The sequence below is a fragment of the Eumetopias jubatus genome, unplaced genomic scaffold, assembly GCF_037043125.1.
Source record: "Eumetopias jubatus isolate StellerSeaLion01/CBP00866 unplaced genomic scaffold, mEumJub1_p1.0 scaffold_3, whole genome shotgun sequence".
NCBI classification, from domain to species: Eukaryota; Metazoa; Chordata; class Mammalia; order Carnivora; family Otariidae; genus Eumetopias; species Eumetopias jubatus.
In genome coordinates this window covers 38848415-38871194 of record NW_028274809.1, presented here as the reverse complement: position 1 = coordinate 38871194, position 22780 = coordinate 38848415, and the positions used below count along the sequence as shown (strand labels likewise).

The 22780-nt window shown below is 39.3% G+C and overlaps 2 protein-coding genes and 1 long non-coding RNA gene across 11 annotated transcripts in view; 1 reads left to right on the top strand and 2 right to left on the bottom strand.

The window, feature by feature from the left end:
- CCDC150 (coiled-coil domain containing 150) overlaps positions 1 to 1935 on the top strand; it is a 78061-nt gene extending 76126 nt beyond the window's left edge. For all 6 annotated transcript variants that reach the window (XM_088021613.1, XM_028124041.2, XM_028124032.2 and 3 more), the window contains one exon: positions 162 to 1935. In XM_088021613.1, the coding sequence (XP_087877739.1) occupies positions 162 to 278 (117 nt within the window). In that variant the 3' untranslated portion in view covers positions 279 to 1935. The remainder of the gene's footprint in view (positions 1 to 161) is intronic.
- LOC114224810 (uncharacterized) overlaps positions 1 to 20204 on the bottom strand; it is a 38380-nt gene extending 18176 nt beyond the window's left edge. For 2 of the 3 annotated variants that reach the window (XR_015767853.1, XR_003612464.2), the window contains exons 1-4: positions 19539 to 20204; positions 16000 to 16273; positions 14055 to 14089; positions 70 to 203 (exon numbers count right to left, since the gene is read on the bottom strand). This is a non-coding gene — a long non-coding RNA (uncharacterized LOC114224810). Of the gene's footprint in view, positions 1 to 69; positions 204 to 9174; positions 9368 to 14054; positions 14090 to 15999; positions 16274 to 19538 lie in introns of all 3 variants that reach the window. The other variant, XR_015767852.1, reaches the window with a different exon arrangement.
- Positions 20205 to 20337: 133 nt separating this feature from the next.
- Positions 20338 to 22780, bottom strand: part of GTF3C3 (general transcription factor IIIC subunit 3) — a 44480-nt gene continuing 42037 nt past the window's right edge. For both annotated transcript variants that reach the window (XM_028124949.2, XM_088021611.1), the window contains one exon: positions 20338 to 21762. In XM_028124949.2, the coding sequence (XP_027980750.1) occupies positions 21640 to 21762 (123 nt within the window). In that variant the 3' untranslated portion in view covers positions 20338 to 21639. The remainder of the gene's footprint in view (positions 21763 to 22780) is intronic.

Here is a 22780-nt window from a genome sequence, read left to right as displayed (position 1 = left end):
GGAAAACAAACTAAGTTTCTTCCTTAAAAGTTGCACATCTCCCAAACTGTCTGGATTAGAACCACTCACCTCGATGAATAGATTATATTCATAAAGCCAAAATAGGTCCTCAGCTCTGCAGGTAGTTTTGAACACTGTTAGGTCTGTTTTCTCTCCAACAGGACCAAGGTAACCAGCACAATGTTGCATCCAGCCAGTCTGCTCTACATCGATGGGAGAATAAACAGAATCTTAAACTTATGCCCAAGAAGTGTCATTCTGAACGAGAGAGAAAGTGATGTCCTTGACAGAGGCGCTTCTTCCTTTAGAGCTACACAGCCATGATTTCCTGAGCCCGGCGACCAGGGCTGGCCTTGTCCACCATCATCAGAACATGAAGTCTTTGACGTGGGCTGAAGATTTTGGACTTGAGTTTATCGTTTTATGAGCTTGGTGATATCACTAGAGAACCACCCCATCTTTTTTGTCCTTTTCCCCATTTTCCACCCAATAAATTTATATTAATTTGTTGTATGATAGGTGATGCTGTTGCATGCTACTTGGCTATTTTTCTAAGTACATTTTATCAAAAAGTACTTAGTAAGGTGCTAGATGATATGGCAACCAAATGATAAACGAGGGCATTTCATTGAAACAAAATATCCTAACATCCAGTAGATAATCCCTGGAACTGGAATCACCTGGAAAATGGTAAAACTCTTCCACAATCATACAAATGTATATCTTTTGTGCTAGGTAAATTACCAGCACATCTTTAACATCTTTAGTAAGATGCTATCTCTATTCTGTATTTTATTGCTTGTTTTAAGTAAGTTCTACCCCCAGTGTGGGGCTTGAACTCACCACCCTGAGGTCAAGAGTTGCATGCTCTACCGACTGAGCCAGCCAGGCACCCCCCCATATCTATCTATTCTTATATAAGAGATTGTATTTACAGCTTCCTTGGACATATACAAAGCAAATTATTCTGTAAAGCAGTCTGCTTTGCTCCAGGAAACTATGCTTGACCATACATTGGTCAAGAGAGATGTTGAGGAATTGGAAGAAACTATCAGACACAAAAGCTACATGCTTTTCCTTACTATAGTAAGCAATAAATTTAGATTTTTAATTTCAGATACTGAGTGGTAGAGTATATACATTAAGTCTGGATTACCATAATAACTAGCTTAATTGATGCTCAAGCCATGGCAGCTACTGATACTATCAGGACCTAAATCAAGTAAGCAATTGTGAAACTGGAGAGAATATAAAAAATAAGATGACTCTCAGAGGTTGAAGAGCCCACCACTCTTTATCTTATATAAAGAGACAAAGCTGAGTTTAATGCTCTCTGGTAAGGAAGAGCTGTGTTGGTCAGGCAGAGTCCTCCCTGAGCTGAGCAGACTGCTGATCTTCTACAGGGTGTTGGGGACGCAAGGAGTTCAAGGATTTCAAGACTTTCAGAGGCTTATGAGGCCTCTGTAGAAGTGTAGTTAATGGGGGTGAACCTATTAATTGGCTTTCAGGGCCAAGGTTATTGGAGTGTGTCCATTCCTGTTGTCGGGCTTTCGGAGGTAAGGCTTCACTGATTGGCAGACTGGTAAAAGCTGCCTCAAGTTGTCTAACTCCCACAGGCTCTGTCCCTTTGGACTCCTCATAAGATCTAAGATAAAGTCAGTTGAGGGTATCAGGGAGTCAGTGTTGAAATAGTTTAACCAAGAGCCCCACAAAAGAGTTGACTTTAGTCCTGAATTCTTTATAGCAAAAAAGATCCCAGTTACTGCATGGGAGAGATGACCACCCTTAATGGATTGTTAAACCTACCGTTTCTGAGTGTTGTCATGACGTTGACTGTTACTGGCCAAGAATATGTTTATCTTCATCCAGAACAAAGACATTTTTCTTCACTTGTGTATGGTCTTCAAAGAGTATCATTAAAGTCAGTGTAACATACCTTTTTATCATTTTTTAGGTTGGGTATATACTAAACAAACATTAGCTTGAGAGAAGTGAATTAGAGAGTTGGGTCCGTGATCAGTTCTAGTAAAGCTTGTAGTGAGAACCGCCTGTTTAGAGCGATGAATTTGCACCAGTGTTTCTATAGTACCTTTGCACATGTCTATTGTATAGTACACTAGCTTCCACTGTGGGCCTCTACTTTCATCAGAAACAACCAAAAAACAAAATGTCAAACAGTGGTTTTTAAGACACCAGACATCAACAAAAGTGATCCCTGAGAGAGAGGGCACAAATGAGGTAAACCCTACTATTGCCCCAGCTTACAGCCTTCAGAGTGTTCATGCTGCATTGCAAGGAGGGGAAATCAACAGGGACTCCCCAAATTAAGGAGCCAGAGCCCAGGGAGACATGACTGCTGGAGTCCAGGACCAAGTCCCAGAGAGGACAGAGCTGCACGGAGGGAGAACTTCAGAGAGGTCCCGAAGTTCCTCTGAGTATTCAGCCAAATACATGCATGGGAGGAAACCACCCAAGGCTGGAGAAAGAATCATCCAAAAGGGCCTGAGTTAACAGCACGCACCACACACAGTACCAGTTCCCACCAGCCAGAATCAGAAACCTCATGCTTTCCAGGACACTGAGGGGAGTATACTGAAGAGTATCGGTCTCAGATGTAGAGATGAGTTAGCCCTACAGTGAACACTGCTCCTACCTAACGAGCCTTAAAAGCAAGACCCCAAATGACCCATTTCTAAGTAACTGCATTCCAAAACAGAGCTTAAGAATATTTAGAGGAATATAAAAATATATGGCGCCCATGAAGGTAAAAAAAAAAAAAAAAACAATTTGTGGTATTCAATCCAAAATTATCAGACATACAAAGAAGCAGGATAATTTGACCCAGAACTAACATAGATGTCAGGAGTGACAAAGACACTAAAACAGTTACTGTAGCTATATGTTCAAAGAATATTACAACAATGGATGGTAATAGAAGATTGAAAATAATTCATAACTATTAAATGATGGGTGGTTTGCTTTAGCAGTAGAGACTTAACCACATGTGGTAACAGGCTTACAGGGGATTCTGATACAAGATCTGAAGATGCTTTGACTAATTTTTTTGACAACTAGTTCTGAAGCAAGGAGACTAAGCTGTGGCTACTGAATTAAGGGCTAGGCAATGGTAGTATGCTGTTTTAACACCTACCCAGCTTTTCATGTTAGTACAAAAAGATTTATGAAAATCTAGGAAGAATCAATCTGGATTCTGACCAGTGATCCCAAAGTATCAGATACGGGTTGAGACTTAGGAAAGGATTCAAAATTGCTGTAAGTTCTCATTTTTTAGAGTGGTTTTAGTAAACCAAAGCAAATATGTTCATTTCCTCTCAAACTTCTATAATTATTGCACATTTTCAAATTCATCTTTTATTACCATCTTTTGTCATAAAGTCACTTTTAAGACGAAACCACTCTCTCAATTTGCTTTTCTTTTTAGGCGACTTTTTTGTTGGGGGGGGAGGGGCAGAGGGGGAGAGAAAATCTTAAGCCAGGCTCCACACCCAGTGCAGGGCCCTGCATGGGGCTCGATCTCCCAACCCTGAGATCATGCCTTGAGCTGAAATCAAGAGTCAGATGCTTACCCGACTGAGCCACCCAGGCGCCCTGCTTTTTAGACTTTAAAATTTTGGCCTGAAGGAGCTGATGTTCTAGAGGAGTGGGATTAGTTGTAGCTAACACTTATATCAAGTGCTGTTCTGTTCCACTTGGGAGTTTAGAGGAAAGACAAGGAATTGTGGGCTCATCTCCCCCAGAGTGGCATCATTAGATTTCAGAGGGTTGTCCTTCAGTTTCTATTAGCCCAGTGACCTTTTTGCTTAGAATTTCTCCCAATCTCTTTATTGACAGACTTCCAATTCTTAACAGATCTTTTGGCCTCATTTTTATCTCAGGGGTCAGTTGTTTTATATAGACAGCCAGAGCTTGTTTACTCTAAGACTCTTCCAAAAACTTCTAGCTACAGATTACTGATTTTCTAAAACAGTTTCACATTTCAATGTTTTTTTCTTATTAAATTCCCTAGTTTAGATTTGAGTCCATTAACAAAAAGGACATAAGGCTCTTACTTCAGCTATTGGGTCTACCTCGGGATACCATTTGACTGAGCCTGGGTGGCTCAGTCATTAAGCATCTGCCTTTGGCTCGGGTCATGATCCCGGGGTCCTGGGATTGGGCCCCACGTCGGGCTCCCTGCTTCTCCCTCTCCCTCTACCTGCATCTCTGCCTACTTGTGCTCTCTGTCAAATAAATAAAATCTTTAGAAAAAAAAAAAAAAGAGCAAAATATCTAAGAAATTTGACTATTGGATGGTATTTGGCATTGCCTCAAGAACATTTACTCTGGGCTCTTATCTCTGATCAATCACATTTCAGTAAGCAAGATGACTAGGTTCCACTATTCTACATCATCTGATGTTCTCCACTTTGGACTTCTTTGGGCAATAGGGACTCTAAACCATTTGCTAATATAAGCCATTTTGTAAGTGGTCAGAAACAATGTACAATATATAGAAGACTAGAACAGACTGGAACATTTTCTGCTTACCAACCCCAGCAGAAAGTTCATATAGCTCCAATAAATCCAGGATTGAGTCTCATTGGATGGGCTGATGACATGCCCACCCTCAATCAATCACTGTAACTTCAAAGATAAATTATATACTAACTGGCTAGGTCTAGAGGTGAGATGTATCCAACTGGAACTAAGAATAGCTCCCCAAAGGAAATCTCAGTGATGTTCCTAGAAGGGGAAATGGAGGTAAGTCAGATCAAAACCACAGGTGTCTATCACAACCGTCAAGAGATTGTAAGCAGAGAAAATAAACCAACGTGGTCACTACTGAACTTCATTAACACAGCCCCAGAGCTCTGAGTAGGTGCTAGGTTCCTTTCATATTGACACTCCGTTTCCTCCAAAGCATTTCTAGGAGATAGCCACAGGCTGTCAAGTTCTTCCTGGGCTTTTAAAACCGGTTCTTTAATAACCTAGAGAGTTTGAGGCAGCTGCTTAGCTACCTACCCCTCCTATTTCCTTCACAAGCAATAGGAAACAAAGGAAAAGTGAATTCTACATAAAACCACACTTAGTATAACTTGCAGACAATGTCAAATCGTTAAAAGTAAGTAAAAGAAAAATCAGCAAATCCCAGTGTGTGCACACTCACACTTCGGCCCCGCCTCACTACAAGGTTTAGAGCAGACAAAGGCAGATCAAGGTAGAAAAAGGAAGCTAGTGAAGGGATCTAAGGTGGATCTGACACTGCTGCCACAAGGACTAAATGCCCCCAGAACCTGGGAGTACTGAAGAAAGTGTCCAGGCAGATCAGAGGATGAACTACAGGAAAGGAACTTCCAGGTACACGATTTAAATGTGTGATTTCAAGTGGCATTCTGCAAAATGCATGTCTGCTGGAGGAGGAGAAAAAGGCAAAAGGGAGAAGCCCCCACTGGTAATTGGACTGCTAAGGAAACAGGAAAATGAAGTTTTAGGGTCAGTTAAAAAAAAGAAAAAGAAACAAACAAAAAATTGAAGGACTCTCAACCCCACAACACAAAAACCCCCTAACCAAAACACAAGAAACACCCTGAAAAGCACCTGGACTTTGCTATATGGCCAAATGAGGACTCAATAAATTAGAAATATTGCAAAACAACCCAATACCATACACATGAACAAGAGGGAAATTTAAGTCCTTAAGAGTCCTGAAGAAAGTCAGGAATGAAATTCCTTCCATATTAACGGAGGAAAATTGCCCGCAATAAAAACCCTCATAAAGGAGGAGAAACTCCAAAGTTAACAATCGAAACAAACTGTATTTCAGATGAACTTTTCAGGATAGGTGAACCACTGTGAAACAAATTTTAAACTAAGGACAGAAATGGACAAAAATCAGAGAAATAAAAAGACTTGTTTGCACTTAAGACAATGGAAAAGATAAAATTATCTCAGAAATGAGGAATAAGTTACAAGATGCCCAAGGGAGAACTGATTCAGATCAAAGTAAGAGTCATTGAAGAAAGGCAGGAGAACAAGGAAATGAAAATGGCATTAAGAAGTAAGAAAGGTCAGGGGTGCTTCACTGCCTCAGTCAGTGGACTGTGTAACTCTTGATCTTGTGGTTGTGAGTTTGAGCCCCATGTTGGGTGTTAAGAATACTTAAAAATAATAATAAAATCTAAAAAAAAATAAATAAAGTTCAGAGAAAAAGTAATGGAATGGAAGATGGGCAAAGAAGGAATAATATTTGTGTTATTGGGGTGCCTGAAGAAAAAACAGTAGATCAGAAGTAATATTTAAAACTACAGCCCAGGGGCACCTGGGTGGCTCAGTCAGGTAAGTGTCTAACTCTTGATTTCAGCTTAGGTCATGACCTCAGGGTTGTGAGATCCAGCCCCATGTCAGGCTCTGTGCTGGGTGTGGAGCCTGCTTAAGATTCTCTCCCTTTCCCTTTGCCCTTCCCCAACCTCTAAAATAAAAATAAAAATAAAAATAAAATTACGGCCCAAGAACATAGAAAATAGAAAAAAATATATCTGAATCTACATATTGAAAGAACTCACCAGGAAACTGAAAAAAAAAATCAACTTCATGACATACTCTAATAAAACTACTAGATTTCAAAGATAAAATATTGTCAAAGTCTACAGGTAAAAAGATCAAATAATTTACAAAGGCAAAAGAAACTGGCATCACGTTTATAAACCAATGCACTAAGCAAGGTGACAGTGGAGCAATGGGGTCAGCTGAATTCTACAATAGGGCCTAAGATTTCCCACCTTCTAGAAGACATGCCTACATCATCTCTTAGATGGTGAAAATGATGAATTTCATGCTCATGATTAGATTACATGTCACAGTTGACTTGAAGGACAGAGTATCCCATAGATGGACCTAATCGCAGAAATCCTTTAAAAGACATTTTCTCCAACTGGTTGCAGAAGGGTAAGTCCGAGATTTGAAGCACAAGAAGATTTTGTGTTCTCCTGTTGGGTTGAAGATGGAGAAGGCTGCAAAGCAAGGAATGCAGGTGCACCTAGAAGCTGAGAGCAACCCCTGTCTAAAAGCCAGCAAGGAAATGGAGACCTCAGTCCTAAAACTGCCAGCAACTGAGTTCTGCTAACAACCAGAATAAGCTTTAAAGTAGATTCTTACCCCAGTCCTTCAGAAAGGAGCCCAGTTCTGCCAACCCCATGATTTCAGCCTGGGAAACCCTGAGATTTTAGCCCCACTCTGGATTCCTGACCCACAGAAACTGTGAGATAGTAAGTTTGTATTTTTTTAATTTTCTTATTTTTCATTTTTTAAAGTAAGCTCTATACCCAACATAGGGCTTTAACTCACAACCCCAAGATGAAGAGTTGCACGCTCCACCAACTGAGCCAGCCAGGAAGCCCAGGTTTGCATTGAAATTTGTATTATTTTAAACCCTCAAGTGTGTGGTAGAAGCAATAAAAAGTTAATACAGTGATAAGTAACCTTATTAAGAGTTCAAAGGAGTGATCATAAAGATGCTCACCAAAACTGGGAAAAGAATGAACAGTGAAAACTTAAAAAAGAGAAAATGTAAGAAAATACCAAAGAGAAGTCACAGGGCAAAAGAATACAATAACTGTACTGACATATACAGTAAAAGTGTTCAATAGCAGACTACATGGGCAGAAAAAAAAAAGGATTAGTGAACTCTAAGACAGGGCAGTACAACTCACCCCATCAGAGCAACAAAAAGAAAAAAAAAAAAGAAAAAAAGTAAAGATAGTTTTAAGGGACTTAGGGGCAACATCAAACATACTAACACTCACATTATAGACGTTCCAGAAGGAGAAGAGAGAAAGAGAAAATGGCAGGAAACTTATTTGGAGAAATAATGGCTGAAAACTTCCTAACCTGAGGAAGAAAATAGACATTAAGATCCAGAAGACCAGAGAGTTCCAAATAAGATGAACCCAAAGAGACCCACCCTGAGACACATTACAATTAAAATGTCAAAAGTTAAAGGAGAGAATCTTAAAAGCAAGAGAAAAACAAGTTGTTACATACAAGGGAATCCCCATAAAACTATCGGAGTTTTTAGAAGAAATTTTGCAGGCCAGAAGGGAGTGCCACAATATATTCAAAGAAATAAAATTTCTAAACAAGAATACTCTACCTGGCAAAGTTAATCAGAATTGAAGGAAAGATAAACTTCCACAGACAAGCAAAACTAAAAGAATTCACCACTAAATTAGCCTTATAAGATATGTCACACCACTTTAAGTTGAAAAAAAGGTGCTAATTAGTAACAAGAAAACATATGAAAGTGTAATTCACACTGGTAAAGTTAAAGGTGGGTGTGCTTGGGTGGCTCAGTCGGTTAAGCTCCACCTCTTGATCTCAGCTCAGGTCTCAGGGTCATGAATTCAAGCCACACATTGGGCTCCACACTGGTCATGGAGCCTTCTTAAAAAAAGTTACTATATCTGTCTGTCTACATACACACACACACACAGTAAAGGTAGTAATCACTTATAAAGCTAATATGAAAATTAAAAGAAAGTAGTAAAAATAAACTAAACTTACAATAATTAGTTGAGTGATGTAAAGGATAAAAACATAAAATATGATATCAAAACCATAAAATGCAGTGGGGGGTGGATAAAAATGTAGAGCTTTAGAATGGGTTCAAACTTATCAACTTAAAATAGGCTGTCATAAATATATATGTAAGCCTCATAGTAACCGCAAAACAAAAACATCAGGTAATGAGAAAAAGGAATCTAAGTATACCACTAAAGAAAGTCATCAAACCACAAAGGAAGAAAGCAAGAGAAGAAAAAGGAACAGGGAGGAACTACACAACAACCAGAAAACAAAAATGGAAATAAAAACGTACCTATCAATAATTACTTTAAATGTAAATGGACTAAATTCTCCAGTAAAAAAAGAGCAGCTGAATTAAACAAACAAACAAGACCCATCTACATGCTGCCTACAAGATACTTCAGCTGTAAGAACACACAAAGTGAGGGGATGGGAAAAGTCCATGTAAATGGAAGCCAAAAGAAAGTTGTGGTAGCTATACTTGTATTGGACAAAAGAGACTTTAAAACAAAGACTGTAATAGACAAAAGCATTATAAAATAAGGGGTCAAGCTCCCCCCACAAAAAAGATATAATGTGGAAATATATATGTACCTCATATAGGAGCACTAAATATATAAAGCAAATATTAAGAGCCAGGGGCATCTGGGTGGCTCCGCTGGTTAAGCATCTGCCTTCGGCTCAGGTCATAATCCAGGGTCCTGGGATTGAGCCCAGTGTCAGGCTTGTGCTCAGCATGGGAGCCTGCTTCTTCCGCTCCTTCTGCTGCTTCCCCTGCTTGTGCTCTCTGTCAAATAAATAAAATCTTTAAAAAAAATATTGAGACCAAAAGGAATGGACAACAGTACAATAATAGTAGGGGATTTTAATATCCCACTTACATCAATGGATATCAGAAAATCAGTCAGTAAATATTGGCCTCAAATGACACATTAGATGAAATGAACTTGATATTTACAGAACATTCCATCCAAAAACAACAGAATACACATTTTTCTAAAGTGCACATGGAACATTCTCCAGAATAGACCACAAAACAGGTCTTAATTTACTTAAGAGGATTAATACCATATCAAGCAGCTTTTCCACCAAATAGTATGACACTAGAAGTCATTACAAGAAGGAAACTGGAAAATTCACAAATATGTGGAGGTTAGTCAACATGTTATAGAATAACCAATGAGTCAACATAGAAATCAATAGAAATAAAATACCTTGAGAAAAATGAATATAACACACCAAAATTTATGGGATGCAGCGAAAGCAGTTCTAAAAAGGAAGTTCACAACAAATGCTTACCTCATGAAACAAAATCTCAAAAGAACATTATAACTCAAAGAGCTTTTTCTAGCTCATTTGCATTGACATGGACAGAACTGGAGGGGATTATGCTAAGTGAAATAAGTCAAGCAGAGAAAGACAATTATCATATGGTTTCACTCATATGTGGAACATAAGGAATAGAGTGGAGGACCACAGGGGAAGGGAGGGAAAACTGAATGGGAAGAAATCAGAGAGGGAGACAAACCATGAGAGACTCTGGATTCTGGGAACCAAACTGAGGGTTACAGAAGGGAGGGGGTTGGGGGGATGGGATAACCAGGTGATGGGTATTAAGGAGGGCAAGTGTGGTGATGAGCCCTGGGTGTTATACACAACTAATGAACTGTTGAACACTACATCAGAAACTAATGATGTACTATATGTTGGCTAATTGAACATAATAAAAAATATTTTAATTAATTTTTAAAAAGCTAGAAAAAGGAGAACAAACCAAACCCAAAGTTCATAGAAGGAAGAAAATATAACAAAGATCAGAGCAAAAATAAATGAAACAGATTTTAAAAAGGACCAATGTAAAAGATCAATGAAAGAGCTGGTTCTTTGAAAAGATAAAGACTTAAAAAAATAATTTCAGAAATGAAAGAGGAGCTGATACCAGAAATACACAGGATCCTAGGAAGCTACTATGAACAATTGTATGCCAACAAATTAGACAAACTAGAAGAAATGAATAAATTCCAACATATAACCTACCAAGCCTAAATCATAAAGAAACAAAAATCTGAGTAGACCAATACTAGTAAGGAGATTGAATCAGCAATTGAATACCTTTCAACAAACAAGTCCAGGATCAGATGGTATCACTGGTGAATTCTACCAAACATTCAAGAAATTAATACTAATCCTTCTTAAACTCTTCCAAAAAAACAGAAGAGGAAGGAACTCTTCCAAACTCATTTTGTAGCGCCAGCATTACTCTGATACCAAACCCAGACAAGGATGCCACCAGAAAATTACAAGCCAGTATCCCTGCTGAACAAAGATGCAAAAATCCTCAACAAAATATTAGCAAACTGAATTCAACAATACATTAAAAAGATCACACTCCATGATTAAGTGGGATTCATTCCAGGGATGCAAGGATGGTTCAATATCGGCAAATAAGTCAGTGTGATACACCACATTAAGAAATTAAGGATAAAAATCTTATGATCATCTCAATATGTGCAGAAAAATTTTTTGAGAAAATTCAACTTTCAATTATGATTTTAAAAACTCTCAAAAAAGAGGGTATAGAAGGAATGCATCTCAACATAATAAAGGCCACATATGACAAGTCCACAGCTAACATACTGAACAGTGAAAAGCTGAAAGCTTTTCCTTAATTTAAGATATCTTAAATATCTATTCTTGCCACTTTTAATCAACATATTATTAGAAGTTCTAGCCAGAGCAATTAGGCAAGGAATAAAAGGCATCCAAATTGAAAAGGAAGGGGTAAAACTCACTATTTGCAGATGACACGTTATTATATGTAGAAACTCTAAAGATTCCACTAGAAATCTGGTAGAACTAATGAACAAATTCAGTAAAGTTGGATAAAAAAATTAATCTATAAATATCAAGAAGAGAAATTAAGACAATGATCCCATGGTGTGCCTGGGGGGCTCAGTCGGTTGGGCAGCTGCCTTCGGCTCAGGTCATGATCCTGGGGTCCTGGGATCAAGCCCCACGTCCAGCTCCCTGCTCAGCGGGGAGCCTGCTTCTCCCTCACCCTCTGCCTGCCACTCTGCCTACTTGTGCTTCTCCCTCACCCTCTGCCTGCCACTCTGCCTACTTGTGCTAAAATAAATAAAATCTTTAAAAAAATTAAAAAAAAGAAAATGATCCCATTTACAAGTGCATTAAAAAGAATAAGATACTTAGGAATAAACTTAACCAAGGAGGTGAAAGACCTGTATACTAAAAACCATAAGATGCTGATGAAAGAAATTGAAGAGGGCACAAATAAATAGATATTCCATGTCCACAGATTAGAAGAATTAATACTGTTAAAATGTATAGTACACAAAGCAATCTATGGACCCAGTGCAATCCCTCTCAAAATATTCCAATGTCATTTTTCACAGAAATAGACATACAATCCTAAAATTTGCATGGAAACAGAAAGACCTCAAATAGCCAAAACAATCTTGAGAAAGAAGAACAAAGACACCATAAAATAAAGTGAAAAAGAAGCGACAAACAGGCATCATGCTCCCTGATTTCAAACTAGATTACAAAGCTAGAGTAATTAAAACAGTATGGTGTTGCCATAAAAACAGACATATAGATCAATGGAACAGAATACAGACTCCAGAAATAAATCCATGCACCTATATGGTTAATTATTTTACAAGAGAAGTGACAAGAATGTACAATGGGGAAAACACAGTCTCTTCAATAACAAGTGCGGGGAAAATTAAACTGCCACATGCAAAAGAATGAAACTGGACTTTACACCACACACAAAAATTGACTTAATAGGATTTAAAGACGGGAATGTAAAACCTGAAACCATAAAACTTCTAGAAGAAAACATGGGGGGTAAGTTCCTTGACATCAGTCTCTGGTGATGATTTTTTTTTAATCTGACACTAAAAGCAAAGGCAACAACAGATGAATGGGTAAAGAAGATGTGGTATATATACACAATGGAATATTATGCAGCCATCAAAAGGAAGGAGATCTTGCCATTTGCAACGACATGGATGGAACTGGAGGGTGTTATGCTGAGTGAAATAAGTCAATCAGAGAAAGACATGTATCATATGACCTCACTGATATGAGGAATTCTTAATCTCAGGAAACAAACTGAGGGTAGCTGGAGTGGTGGGGGGTGGGAGGGATTGGGTGGCTGGGTGATAGGCATTGGGGCAGGTATGTGCTATGGTGAGCACTGTGAATTGTGCAAGACTGTTGAATCACAGATCTGTACCTCTGAAACAAATAATGCAATATATGTTAAGAAAAAAGAAAAAGAAGAAGATAGCAGGAGGGTAAGAATGAAGGGGAGTAAGTCAGAGGGGGAGACAAACCATGAGAGACAATGGACTCTGAAAAACAAACTGAGGGTTCTAGAGGGGAGGGGGGGTGGGGGGATGGGTTAGCCTGGTGATGGGTATTAAAGAGGGCATGTTCTGTGTGGAGTACTGGGTGTTATGCACAAACAATGAATCATGGAACACTACATCAAAAACTAATGATGTAATGTATGGTGATTAACATAACAATAAAAAAATTTTAAAAAGGGCGCCTGGGTGGCTCAGTTGGTTAAGCGACTGCTTTTGGCTCAGGTCATGATCCTGGAGTCCCAGGATCGAGTCCCGCATTGGGCTCCCTGCTCGGCAGGGAGTCTGCTTCTCCCTCTGACTCTCTTCCCTCTCGTGCTCTCTATCTCTCATTCTCTCCTATCTCAAATAAATAAATAAAATCTTTAAAAAAAAAATTTGAAAAAAAGCAAAGGCAACGAAAGCACAAGTAAACAAGTGGGACTACATCAAACTAAAAATCTGTACAGGGGCGCCTGGGTGGCTCAGTCGGTTAAGCGTCAGACTCTTGATTTCAGCTCTGGTCATGATCTCAGGTTCTGGGGATTGAGCCCTGTGTCAGGCTCCGTGCTCATCAGGGAGTCTGCTTAAGATTCTCTCTCTCCTCTCCCTCTGCCCCTCCCCTCCCCCCTGCTTGCACACTCTCTCAAAAAGAAGAAAAAACAAAAAAAGCTTCTGTACAGCAAAAGAAACCAACAGAATGAAAAGGTGACCTACAGAATGTTTGCAAATCATATATCTGAGAAGGGGTTGATATCCAAAATATAAAAAGAACTGAGAACTCAATAGTAAAAAATAAAAGCAAAAAAAATTCCATTAAAAATGGGCAGAAGCTCTTCATAGACATTTTTCCAAAGAAGACAGACATTGCCAACAGGTAAATGAAAAAATGCTCAACATCCCACTAATCATCAGGGAAATGCAAATCAAAACCGCCATGGGCTATCACACCTGTCAGATGACTGGAATAAAAAGAAATGAGTGTTGGCAAGGATGTGGAGAAAGGGGAACCCTTATGCACTGTTGGTGGGAATGCAAACTGGTGCAGCCACTATGGAAAATAGTATGGAGGTTTCTCAAAAAAATTAAAAATAGACCTACCATATGATCCAGCAATTCCACTTCTGCGTATTTACCTAAAGAAAACAAAAACACTAATTTGAAAACATATACACCCCTATATTTATTGAGGCATTATTTACACTAGCCAAGATATGGAAACAACCTAAGTGTCCATCAATACATGGATAAAGACAATGTGATATACGATATGTGTATGTGTGTGTGTACGCACACACATATACACACACAGGAATAACATTCAGCCATCAAAAAGAACAAGACCTTGATGGCATTATGCTAAGTGAAATAAGTCAGAAAAAGATAAGCACTATATGATTTCTCTTACACATGGAATCTAAAAAACAGAACAAAGAAACAGACTCCTAGAGAACAGATTTGTGGTTGCCAGAGGCAGTAGGTGGACAGCGGGCAAAATTAGTAAAACTGTTTTGGGTTTTTTTTTGGTTCTAATGAATTGAATTAAAAACCAAAACACATAGGAGAACACCAATACGATTTGGAGGTAAGCAAAGATTACATAAACAGGACACAAGAAGCACTAACGATCGAAGCTCCGTATCTGAAATAATATACATGTAATTTTTAAAGATTTTACTTTTAAGCAATCTCTACACCCAGTGTGGGGCTCGAACTCACAACCCCGAGACTGAGCTGCATGCTCTACCAATTGAGCCAGCCAGGCACCCCTGAAATAATACATTTTTTTTAAAATGAAAAATCTCAGGAGTTTCTTTTGCCTCTCGAGAGACCTCAAGTTGACCCACAGCTGCCAGTACTTACTTGACCCCTGCCAACCTCCACTGCCTTGAACAACACGTAACTCCTTGACTCTCCTGCAGAAGACTTCTGGCTTTGTGATGAAACTAGAATCGCTTGCGTTGTGCGGCAAAGTCAAAAATTTGCTCTGAAGCCCTTAGGCAGTCAAGCACACGGCCCAGGTAGCCTCTCTGTATTTTCAGTTCTTACAGCGTCTCAAAGGAGAGACTTGTAAACCCTTCAAAATCTACCTCTGCCTCTGAGTGTATGGGAAGTACAGCCATACTTCTGCAGCTGCTTCTCTGCTCCCAGGACTTGTTAGCTTTCCCACCCAGACTGTCTCAAAGGTCCTACTCTTTGTCCCCAATGGGGATGCAGACAGTCTGCCTTCTCCTGGAATCTTCCTAAGAACTCCGCTGGCTTTTTCAGGATCCTCCTTACTTTCCTAAACTTTGTTGAAGTTTCATGTTGGCCAAGAAAGAAAAGAAAATTGAGTTTTACAAAAAGACACCATAAAATAAAGTGAAAAAAGCGACAAAGACTTAATTCCAGATTAAATAGAGTGTCTACAATTCAATAATAGGACCCAGTATCTTTTAATATGGGCAAAGGATATAACAAAAGCAATTCAAAGAAGGAAAAACTCCAAAAGATCTATAAGCATGTGAGAAAATAGGTTTCAACGTTACCAGTATACAAATGCACCAACCATTCTCCACCTCCCAACTGGGGAAAAACGTTTGAATGGGGCACAGGGAAACAGGTATCCTCGCATAATTGGTAAAACCATCTGGGAGAGCAGCTTGGTTCACCTGTTAAGGTGCTGGTGCCCTACAATCCAGTGATTCTGACTCCATGCAGAGAGGCACGCACAGAACCTCTTTTCACCTGAGAGGGTTAAATCAGATCCTACAAGTCTTATGCATGCTAGGAGGCAAACTTGAGGTCTTTTCACATGAATCACCTACAAGACAAACAGACCTTTACGTTGTCAATAGTGACTGACCCAGCAAACCTTCAACTCGGTTACAAGCTAACCTGGTCTCTTAGGCTTACTAGAGACCCTCTAGAAAAATAGCGGGGAGAGGAAGGGAAAAGAAGAGACAAAAACCCATCCTGTTATTTAACACCGCTGAAGTGATCAGGATACTTTTAGGTTTTGGTCATCTCCTGGAAATAGAGTCAATGTGAACTGTTCTTGACTCACCCCAAAGCTGGCTTTAATCTACGCCTGGAGAGTGACTCAGAGGTAGTGCTTTCCAGCCTCTTCTATGCTGTGGCCCTCAGATCAAAGGGCCCTCTTTGTAGGGCTCACTGCGGCTCTCTCTCGGCTTTGCAGCCTCCCCCGGCCTGATGAGGAGGTGATCTCGATGCTCCCAACTGCAAGCTTTCGTGCGGCTGGAGGGTTCTGTGAATAGCATCCTCCCTCTTGTGGTCAGAGCGGCTACCTTTCTCCGCCTTTGGTCAGCGAACAGAAGCACCTGAGATGGAGAAGAGGCGTATCAGCCTCACTCACACCATAAACTTACCCCGCGTCTCTGTCCAAACAAGATAGACCTAATTCTGTAAAGCAAGTTATTACAATACTTCTTTCATCAGTCTATAGGTATGTAGGTAAGCTTCGATGAGAAACACTACTTCTTTTGTTACAACACGAGCTTGAGAAGGAGGGATCTGACATCCTAGAACCTGCGGCATCAGAACTGACTTCCACCTGTCCTGTTGTAGGCAGCTGTGGGTCACTAAGCAAGAAGAACCTGTTTCTTGACTTTCCTCCCTTCATGTTTGAACTCCTTTTGCTGAACATAAACACCTGACTTTCTTTCCTAAAATGTCAAGCGGTCCTGCTAATTCTAATTCTAAGCTTGCTTACTTTGAGCCTGCAACAGGGTAAATGTCGGGTACGATCTTCAGGTATCGTTAGAAACTTTTAGCATGAAGAGGTTACCCTGATATCTGCCAGACACTTTTTTTGGTCAAGGGAGAAAAATGGGCAACGAGAAACACACGTTGGGGCTCCAGCTGTCCTTTCCATGCTGACAGCATGCAAAGGGACAGAGTTTTGGATGTGATTGCCAAAACATAGAGGATACTGATGTTTTTCTATCCAAATAAAAAATTTAAGCTTTTTGGAGGAAAATGTTAAAAGCTGGCATAACTGTATTAAGACAATGAAATGATGAAGTGTACTTCCGAGTTTATAGAAATATACTGCCATCTACAGCATATTAAAAAAAAATCATTGCAGGGGGTGTTGGCTGGCTCAGTTGATAGAGCATGCAACTCTTGATCTTGGGGTTGTGTTGGAGCCCCACATTGGGCATAGAGCCTACTTAAAAAAAATAAAAACTGTAAAAATCATTGCAGACGTTTTGTTCCTCCTACTGGAATTACAACCAAGCAATCAAGCACCTTGAAATTTATAAGCTCTGGTAACTGCCACAAAGAACTTCTCATTTAGGCTGTTTTGTAGCCTTTGATTTCCTCATCTGAAATTTCTTCATGTCTTAAATTTTCCATTTTTTTTTTCTAAACTTCAATTTTCCCAACCTTTCCATTGGATTGATTTCAGCAGTTACACTTTTGATGTCATAAAGCTCTTAATTTTTGAATATTTCTTTTTATATATGCCTCTTTCCATGTAGACAATATTTTCTCATCTGGGGATATCAATTACATTTTCTTTATTTCTCTATTTCCTGCATTATTTGTTTTCTTTGAGTTCCCCCTCTCCCCCACCTGTTTGCTCATCAGAATCTCTGTCACTAATGAGGCTTTCCTCAAATGCTTACTGCTCCCGAGCTGTTCGCCCCCTTGAATGGCAAGGTGCCACACGCTGACTGGGGCTCGGTGGGGTGGGACGGGTTTGCCCATTGGCAGGCTCCCCTGGGCCAGGACCAAGTTGTTCCCCTGGAGACCTCCAGCTATCAGTCTCTATAGGTCTCTTCTCTTGGGCCGGGTTTTCCTCAGAAAGGAACCCTCTAATCCCCTGCTTGGAGGATATAACTTGGCTGCTCGTGTTCTGGGAGTTAAATAGGAGGCCAAGATCACTGTTCGGTGCGCAGACTTTCACTTAATCCTCTGCTTTCAACACTCCACCTTCAGCTCCGCCTGGTATTCCTGAATCCAGAGATCCTGGTAAGGCCACTCCAGATGACCCACCGGTGTTCTGGAGGGGAGGGGGTGAAGTGGTAACGCGCTCTAGATGAAGAGGGTAACTAGGAGGGTCTCGCTGCTTCTTAGCCGACTTTCATCGGCTCCACCTGACCTGCCTGTAGATACCCATTGTCTCTCATGCAGGAGCCTCTCAGGCTCGCATCAGCTTGCTTCTGGCTGCCTCCCATACCACCTGTGTGCACTTAGCTTTCATTCTTCTCTGGTTTATTAAGTTACTTGCTAATTGCCCATTTGCTTTTTAGCTTCTAAAATTATTTTGTCATCTGCCTGTCATCTCTGCTTTGTTTTGGGTTTTTGGCAGTTTTTTGGTCTTGAAACCTCTGTGGTGTCTCTGTAAACAGGGATGTGGTTAGTTGACTGCCTTCAGCTGTTAGCAGCCTTAAGCTGTGCCTCAGCTCCTGAGCAAGTCTGGAACTAAGGACTGAGCTATGTCCGCGCCATCATGGGACTCCTGCCAGGCAGTCTTCGCTCCACTGCTCCACGGCAGATCAACCAGCCACATTTCTCCATTTAATCCACAGGCATACCATGTAGGCTTCCGCAAGTACTCTGAAATCCAGATACACCAGAACTGTAGTAGTCCTCTGGGCTATCAAGTCCCCTTCCAAGGAAAAGGAGTAGGTCTAAGGAACATCACTTCTACGTGCACACAACTAGAATCATGTCAGGAACATCATACTCAAGTGGTTTCCAGAATCCACCTTTTTCCCACTTCAAATACTCAGTTCATTTGATCATTTTCTTCTTTAGAATGCCTCAAAAATTGTAATTTGCAGTTTCATAACAGCAATTGGATTTGGGACTTTGGACCCGGAGATCAAACATTTATAGTTCTCCCTTACCACAGCCTCAGGATTTAACTCCTTCTTTTCCAGGCTTTTCTACCTTGTTCCGTTTAAGTATTCTGCTTCTTAATAGTGTTAACTACCATTGTGCATGAAATTGGACAACTCTATGGTCTTACTGTCAACTTTACACCAACAGACAGTAGGCACATTCCTACTGTTCTTGCTCTGAAGTTTTTAAAAGCCTCTTTATTGTGGATTAGACTTGACAATACTTAAAACTCCAGGACATTGTCCTTGTTTGCTCTCTGCCCTTCCTTCTTGTGAACATAGCTAGAAAGCATGAAAGCTAAATGAAAACAAAAATGGAATGACAGTGTATCAGGACTATTTTTGGTGCAAATAACAGAAAAACTACAGCTAGTATAAATTTTACAGTGGAATTATAGAATTGGATATATCTTATACAAAGAACCCAAGGGTAAAAACACAGCTTTAGAAAGGACGGGAATGGAAACTAGAAAATCTCTAGGAACCCACGGGGTTTCCTCTCCATCTCAGTTCTGCTTAACGCATAGGTTCTACTTTTCTTGCTCAACAGAAGGGTTAACTGCTAGTTGGCCCACAGGGAAAGCAGAAATTGTCCTCATGTTCCAACCCTACAGAAAAACTCCATCTCAATTCTAAAATTCCCAGGGAAGGAGCGAGGAAACTCCTGATTGGCCCAGCTTGGCTTAGGAGACTCTCAGCTGAATCAACAGGAACCAGTAGAAAAAAATCTTACTGTATAAAGTGGCTATCAGGATCCCATGGCTGCAGGGAGGATGGTAGGTAAGAAAGTGAGCATCAGCTTTTTAAAAGACACCTCCAAAGATGTTTACTACAGGTTTTTAATAGGCTGAACACCTAGAGGACAGAAAAAATAACAGCCATTCTCATTTTTCTTTCTAAAATAAACTTATGCTCAATTGCTATGTTGCTGTTACTCTGAATTGGAATAAGTATATTCCTGTATATAAGACCTACCTTGCAGGTGATTCTCTGAGAGGAGCAGAGATAATGTATCTAGAGTATCCAGCACTGTACTTGGCATACAGTAGCATAGTAAACACTCAGCAAATGGTAGCTATGATTTTAAATGCTAAACAAATTCATGCAATGTCAACATTTTTTCTTAAAATACTGCTGGAGAGATTTATTGTTTCCTATAAAGCTGTTCAGCACTTCAACTGGAGTCATAGTCCAGTGAGTTTTTTTTTTTTAAAGGTTTTATTTATATGAGATAGCAAGAGAGAGAGAGCACTAGCAGGAGGAAGAGGGGAGAAGCAGGCTCCCCGCTGAACAGGGAGCCTGATGTGGGGCTCAATCCCAGGACCCTGGGATCATGACCTGAGCCGAAGGCAGACGCCCAACCGACTGAGCCACCCAGGCGCCCCAATAGCCCAGTGAGTTTAACTCAAAAGAAAAACTCAGAACATAAAATACTCAATTCCATAGGATTCAAAGATATAAATCTAACTTAAACACTATCAGTTAGCTTTATCATTACCTGCAAATGGCATGAAATAAAATATATAAGCATGTGAAACAATTAACTTTAATTATAAAAATAGAATTTAAATTATATACACATTTAAATACACACATGCAGACTGCATGATACATTTACTTATTACATATGAATTTTGCTTTTCAACTACAAAGTTATGTATGCAGGATAAAGAGCAGTTAAGAATTCCTAAAAAGCCCTCATTGTATTTCTTTGATCCTAAGTCTCTTACTTGTTTCCCTCCCACAATTAGACTGGGTCTTATAATCCACACGCACACTTATTACAGCATTTTTCCTCTAAAAAGAAACTCTCGAAAGCCGTTAGTAAACCAATAGTATATCTTACAAGTATTATCTTAGATTCAAGAACATACCATATTTAATAAAAAAATTTTAATCTACTTTTTGTAGTTTATTACAGCAATACTTTATTCCATACATATAATTCCCTAGTCTTCCTACATTCCTATTGATCTTGAAATGCAAACTAGGTCACATTATTGAATGTGGTCCTCTCTTTTCTATTTTTTTGTCAGAAAGCCACCAACATTGGTAATGCATTTTTTTTATCTGCCTCAGAACAGGATGTTTTGAATTATGCCAGCCTCCCAGGTCTCAATCTGTACAACGAAGATACATGCAGGTGAAAAGTAAAAGATTAACTCAATTAGGTGTCTTCCTACCACATAACCATTTCAAATAATTTTCTTAGGAGCCAAGCGAATTACATAATTGTGTTGCTATGAGAAAGCATCCCAATTGGTTTGGTCTTTCCTTTCTATATAGTTGTGAAACTGCCTGTGCAATAGCAACAAAGCACAAATAAGTGGATGACTCAACATGATAATGTAGGTAGAAAATGCAGAAACATCTCTTTCAAATTAATATATACTCAAGTTGTGTATTTAAAGAACCGTATTGAAAAAAAAAAAAGAACTGTATTGAGAGGTCACTTCTGCCCTACTACTGTATTTCAAGCACCCATCACAGGGCCTGGTACACAGGTGTTTAGTACTGAATGCACAGATGAATAAATGGTATGAGTAAAAAATTAGCATATTTAACCCCAAGCTGGCTTAAAGGCTAACATTCACCATTTCACCTTTGGGGACAATTTTACTAAAAAATACTAAAAGAAAATGACAGAAGAATATACAAATTCTTATAGGAATGATAATTTTGCATATCAAAAGATTATCACATATTAAAAATTAAATACACAGATAATTCTGAAATTGTCATTTCCGGTTTGGGGTTAATACTAAGTAAGCCCTTAGACAGAAAATACTGGTCCACACACACAGCACCAATGCTTCTTTCTCAGTTGAGGTACTTTATATACAGCAATAGGTATACAAAAGCTTTTGAGCCATTCCAATATTCCCACTGCTCTGATAAATGAGAGACAAGTTGTAGGCAATATCTCTTCGCAAGTCTAACTGGTCAACTTCTATACCCTAGGAGGAAAAATACATGAATGAGTTTTATATTTCAAACTGACAACCAGGACAATCTTATGGCAAATAATAGTTTCATAAGTATAAGTATTCAAATATTAAAATTCATGATACTAAAAAAAGTATAAAACTAGGCATATACCTTGGATCTAAATTTTATTAGGTAATGCTGATTCAGTTAATCACTGTAATAACTATATCATTAAATAATTTAAAATGTCTAACCAGTAAGTTAAAGAAAAAAGTCTCACCCAGAAGCAATAGCAGAATAAAATCCAGATGAAGAATTTAAGATTAAGGAAATGAAACCATAAAAGAAAAAAATCATAGTTGAATAATATAGTCTTGGGTAGGAAAGGCCCTTCCAAGTATAATAGCAAAAGTAGAAACTATAAAGGAAAAGGTCAATAGATACGATTTCATTAGAAAAACGTAAAACTTATGCATCTAAAAAAGAAAAATTATACCACAAATGACCAGATGGGAAAAAAATACCTATACTATATAGCAGAAAGGCGTAAGAAGACATACACCAATTTAATAATAATATTACCCCAGGGGTGTTATTACACCCTTTTCCTACTTAAATAGCAAAGTAATGAACTCAATAGAGTAGGTTAGATCTATGTTTCTAAATCTTCCCCAGTTAAAAATTTTGGAGTCAACTATAAAAATATCTGCAACAATGAAAAATGATACCTATAAAGCTTAAGGAGCAATACCTACAGGTATTTTTTTTTTTAAAGATTTTTATTTATTTGCCAGAGAGAGACACAGCGAGAGAGGGAACACAAGCAGGGGAGTGGGAGAGGGAGAAGCAGGCTTCCCGCCAAGCAGGGAGCCCCATGTGGGGCTTGATCCCAGGACCCTCGGACCATGACCCAAGCCGAAGGCAGACGCTTAACGACTGAGCCACCCAGGCACCCCAATACCTAAAGGTATTTATGAAATAAAGAATGCAAAAGTGTATATATTTCATCAGCCTAACTGTAAAAGTACATATTCATTTGTTTAATGA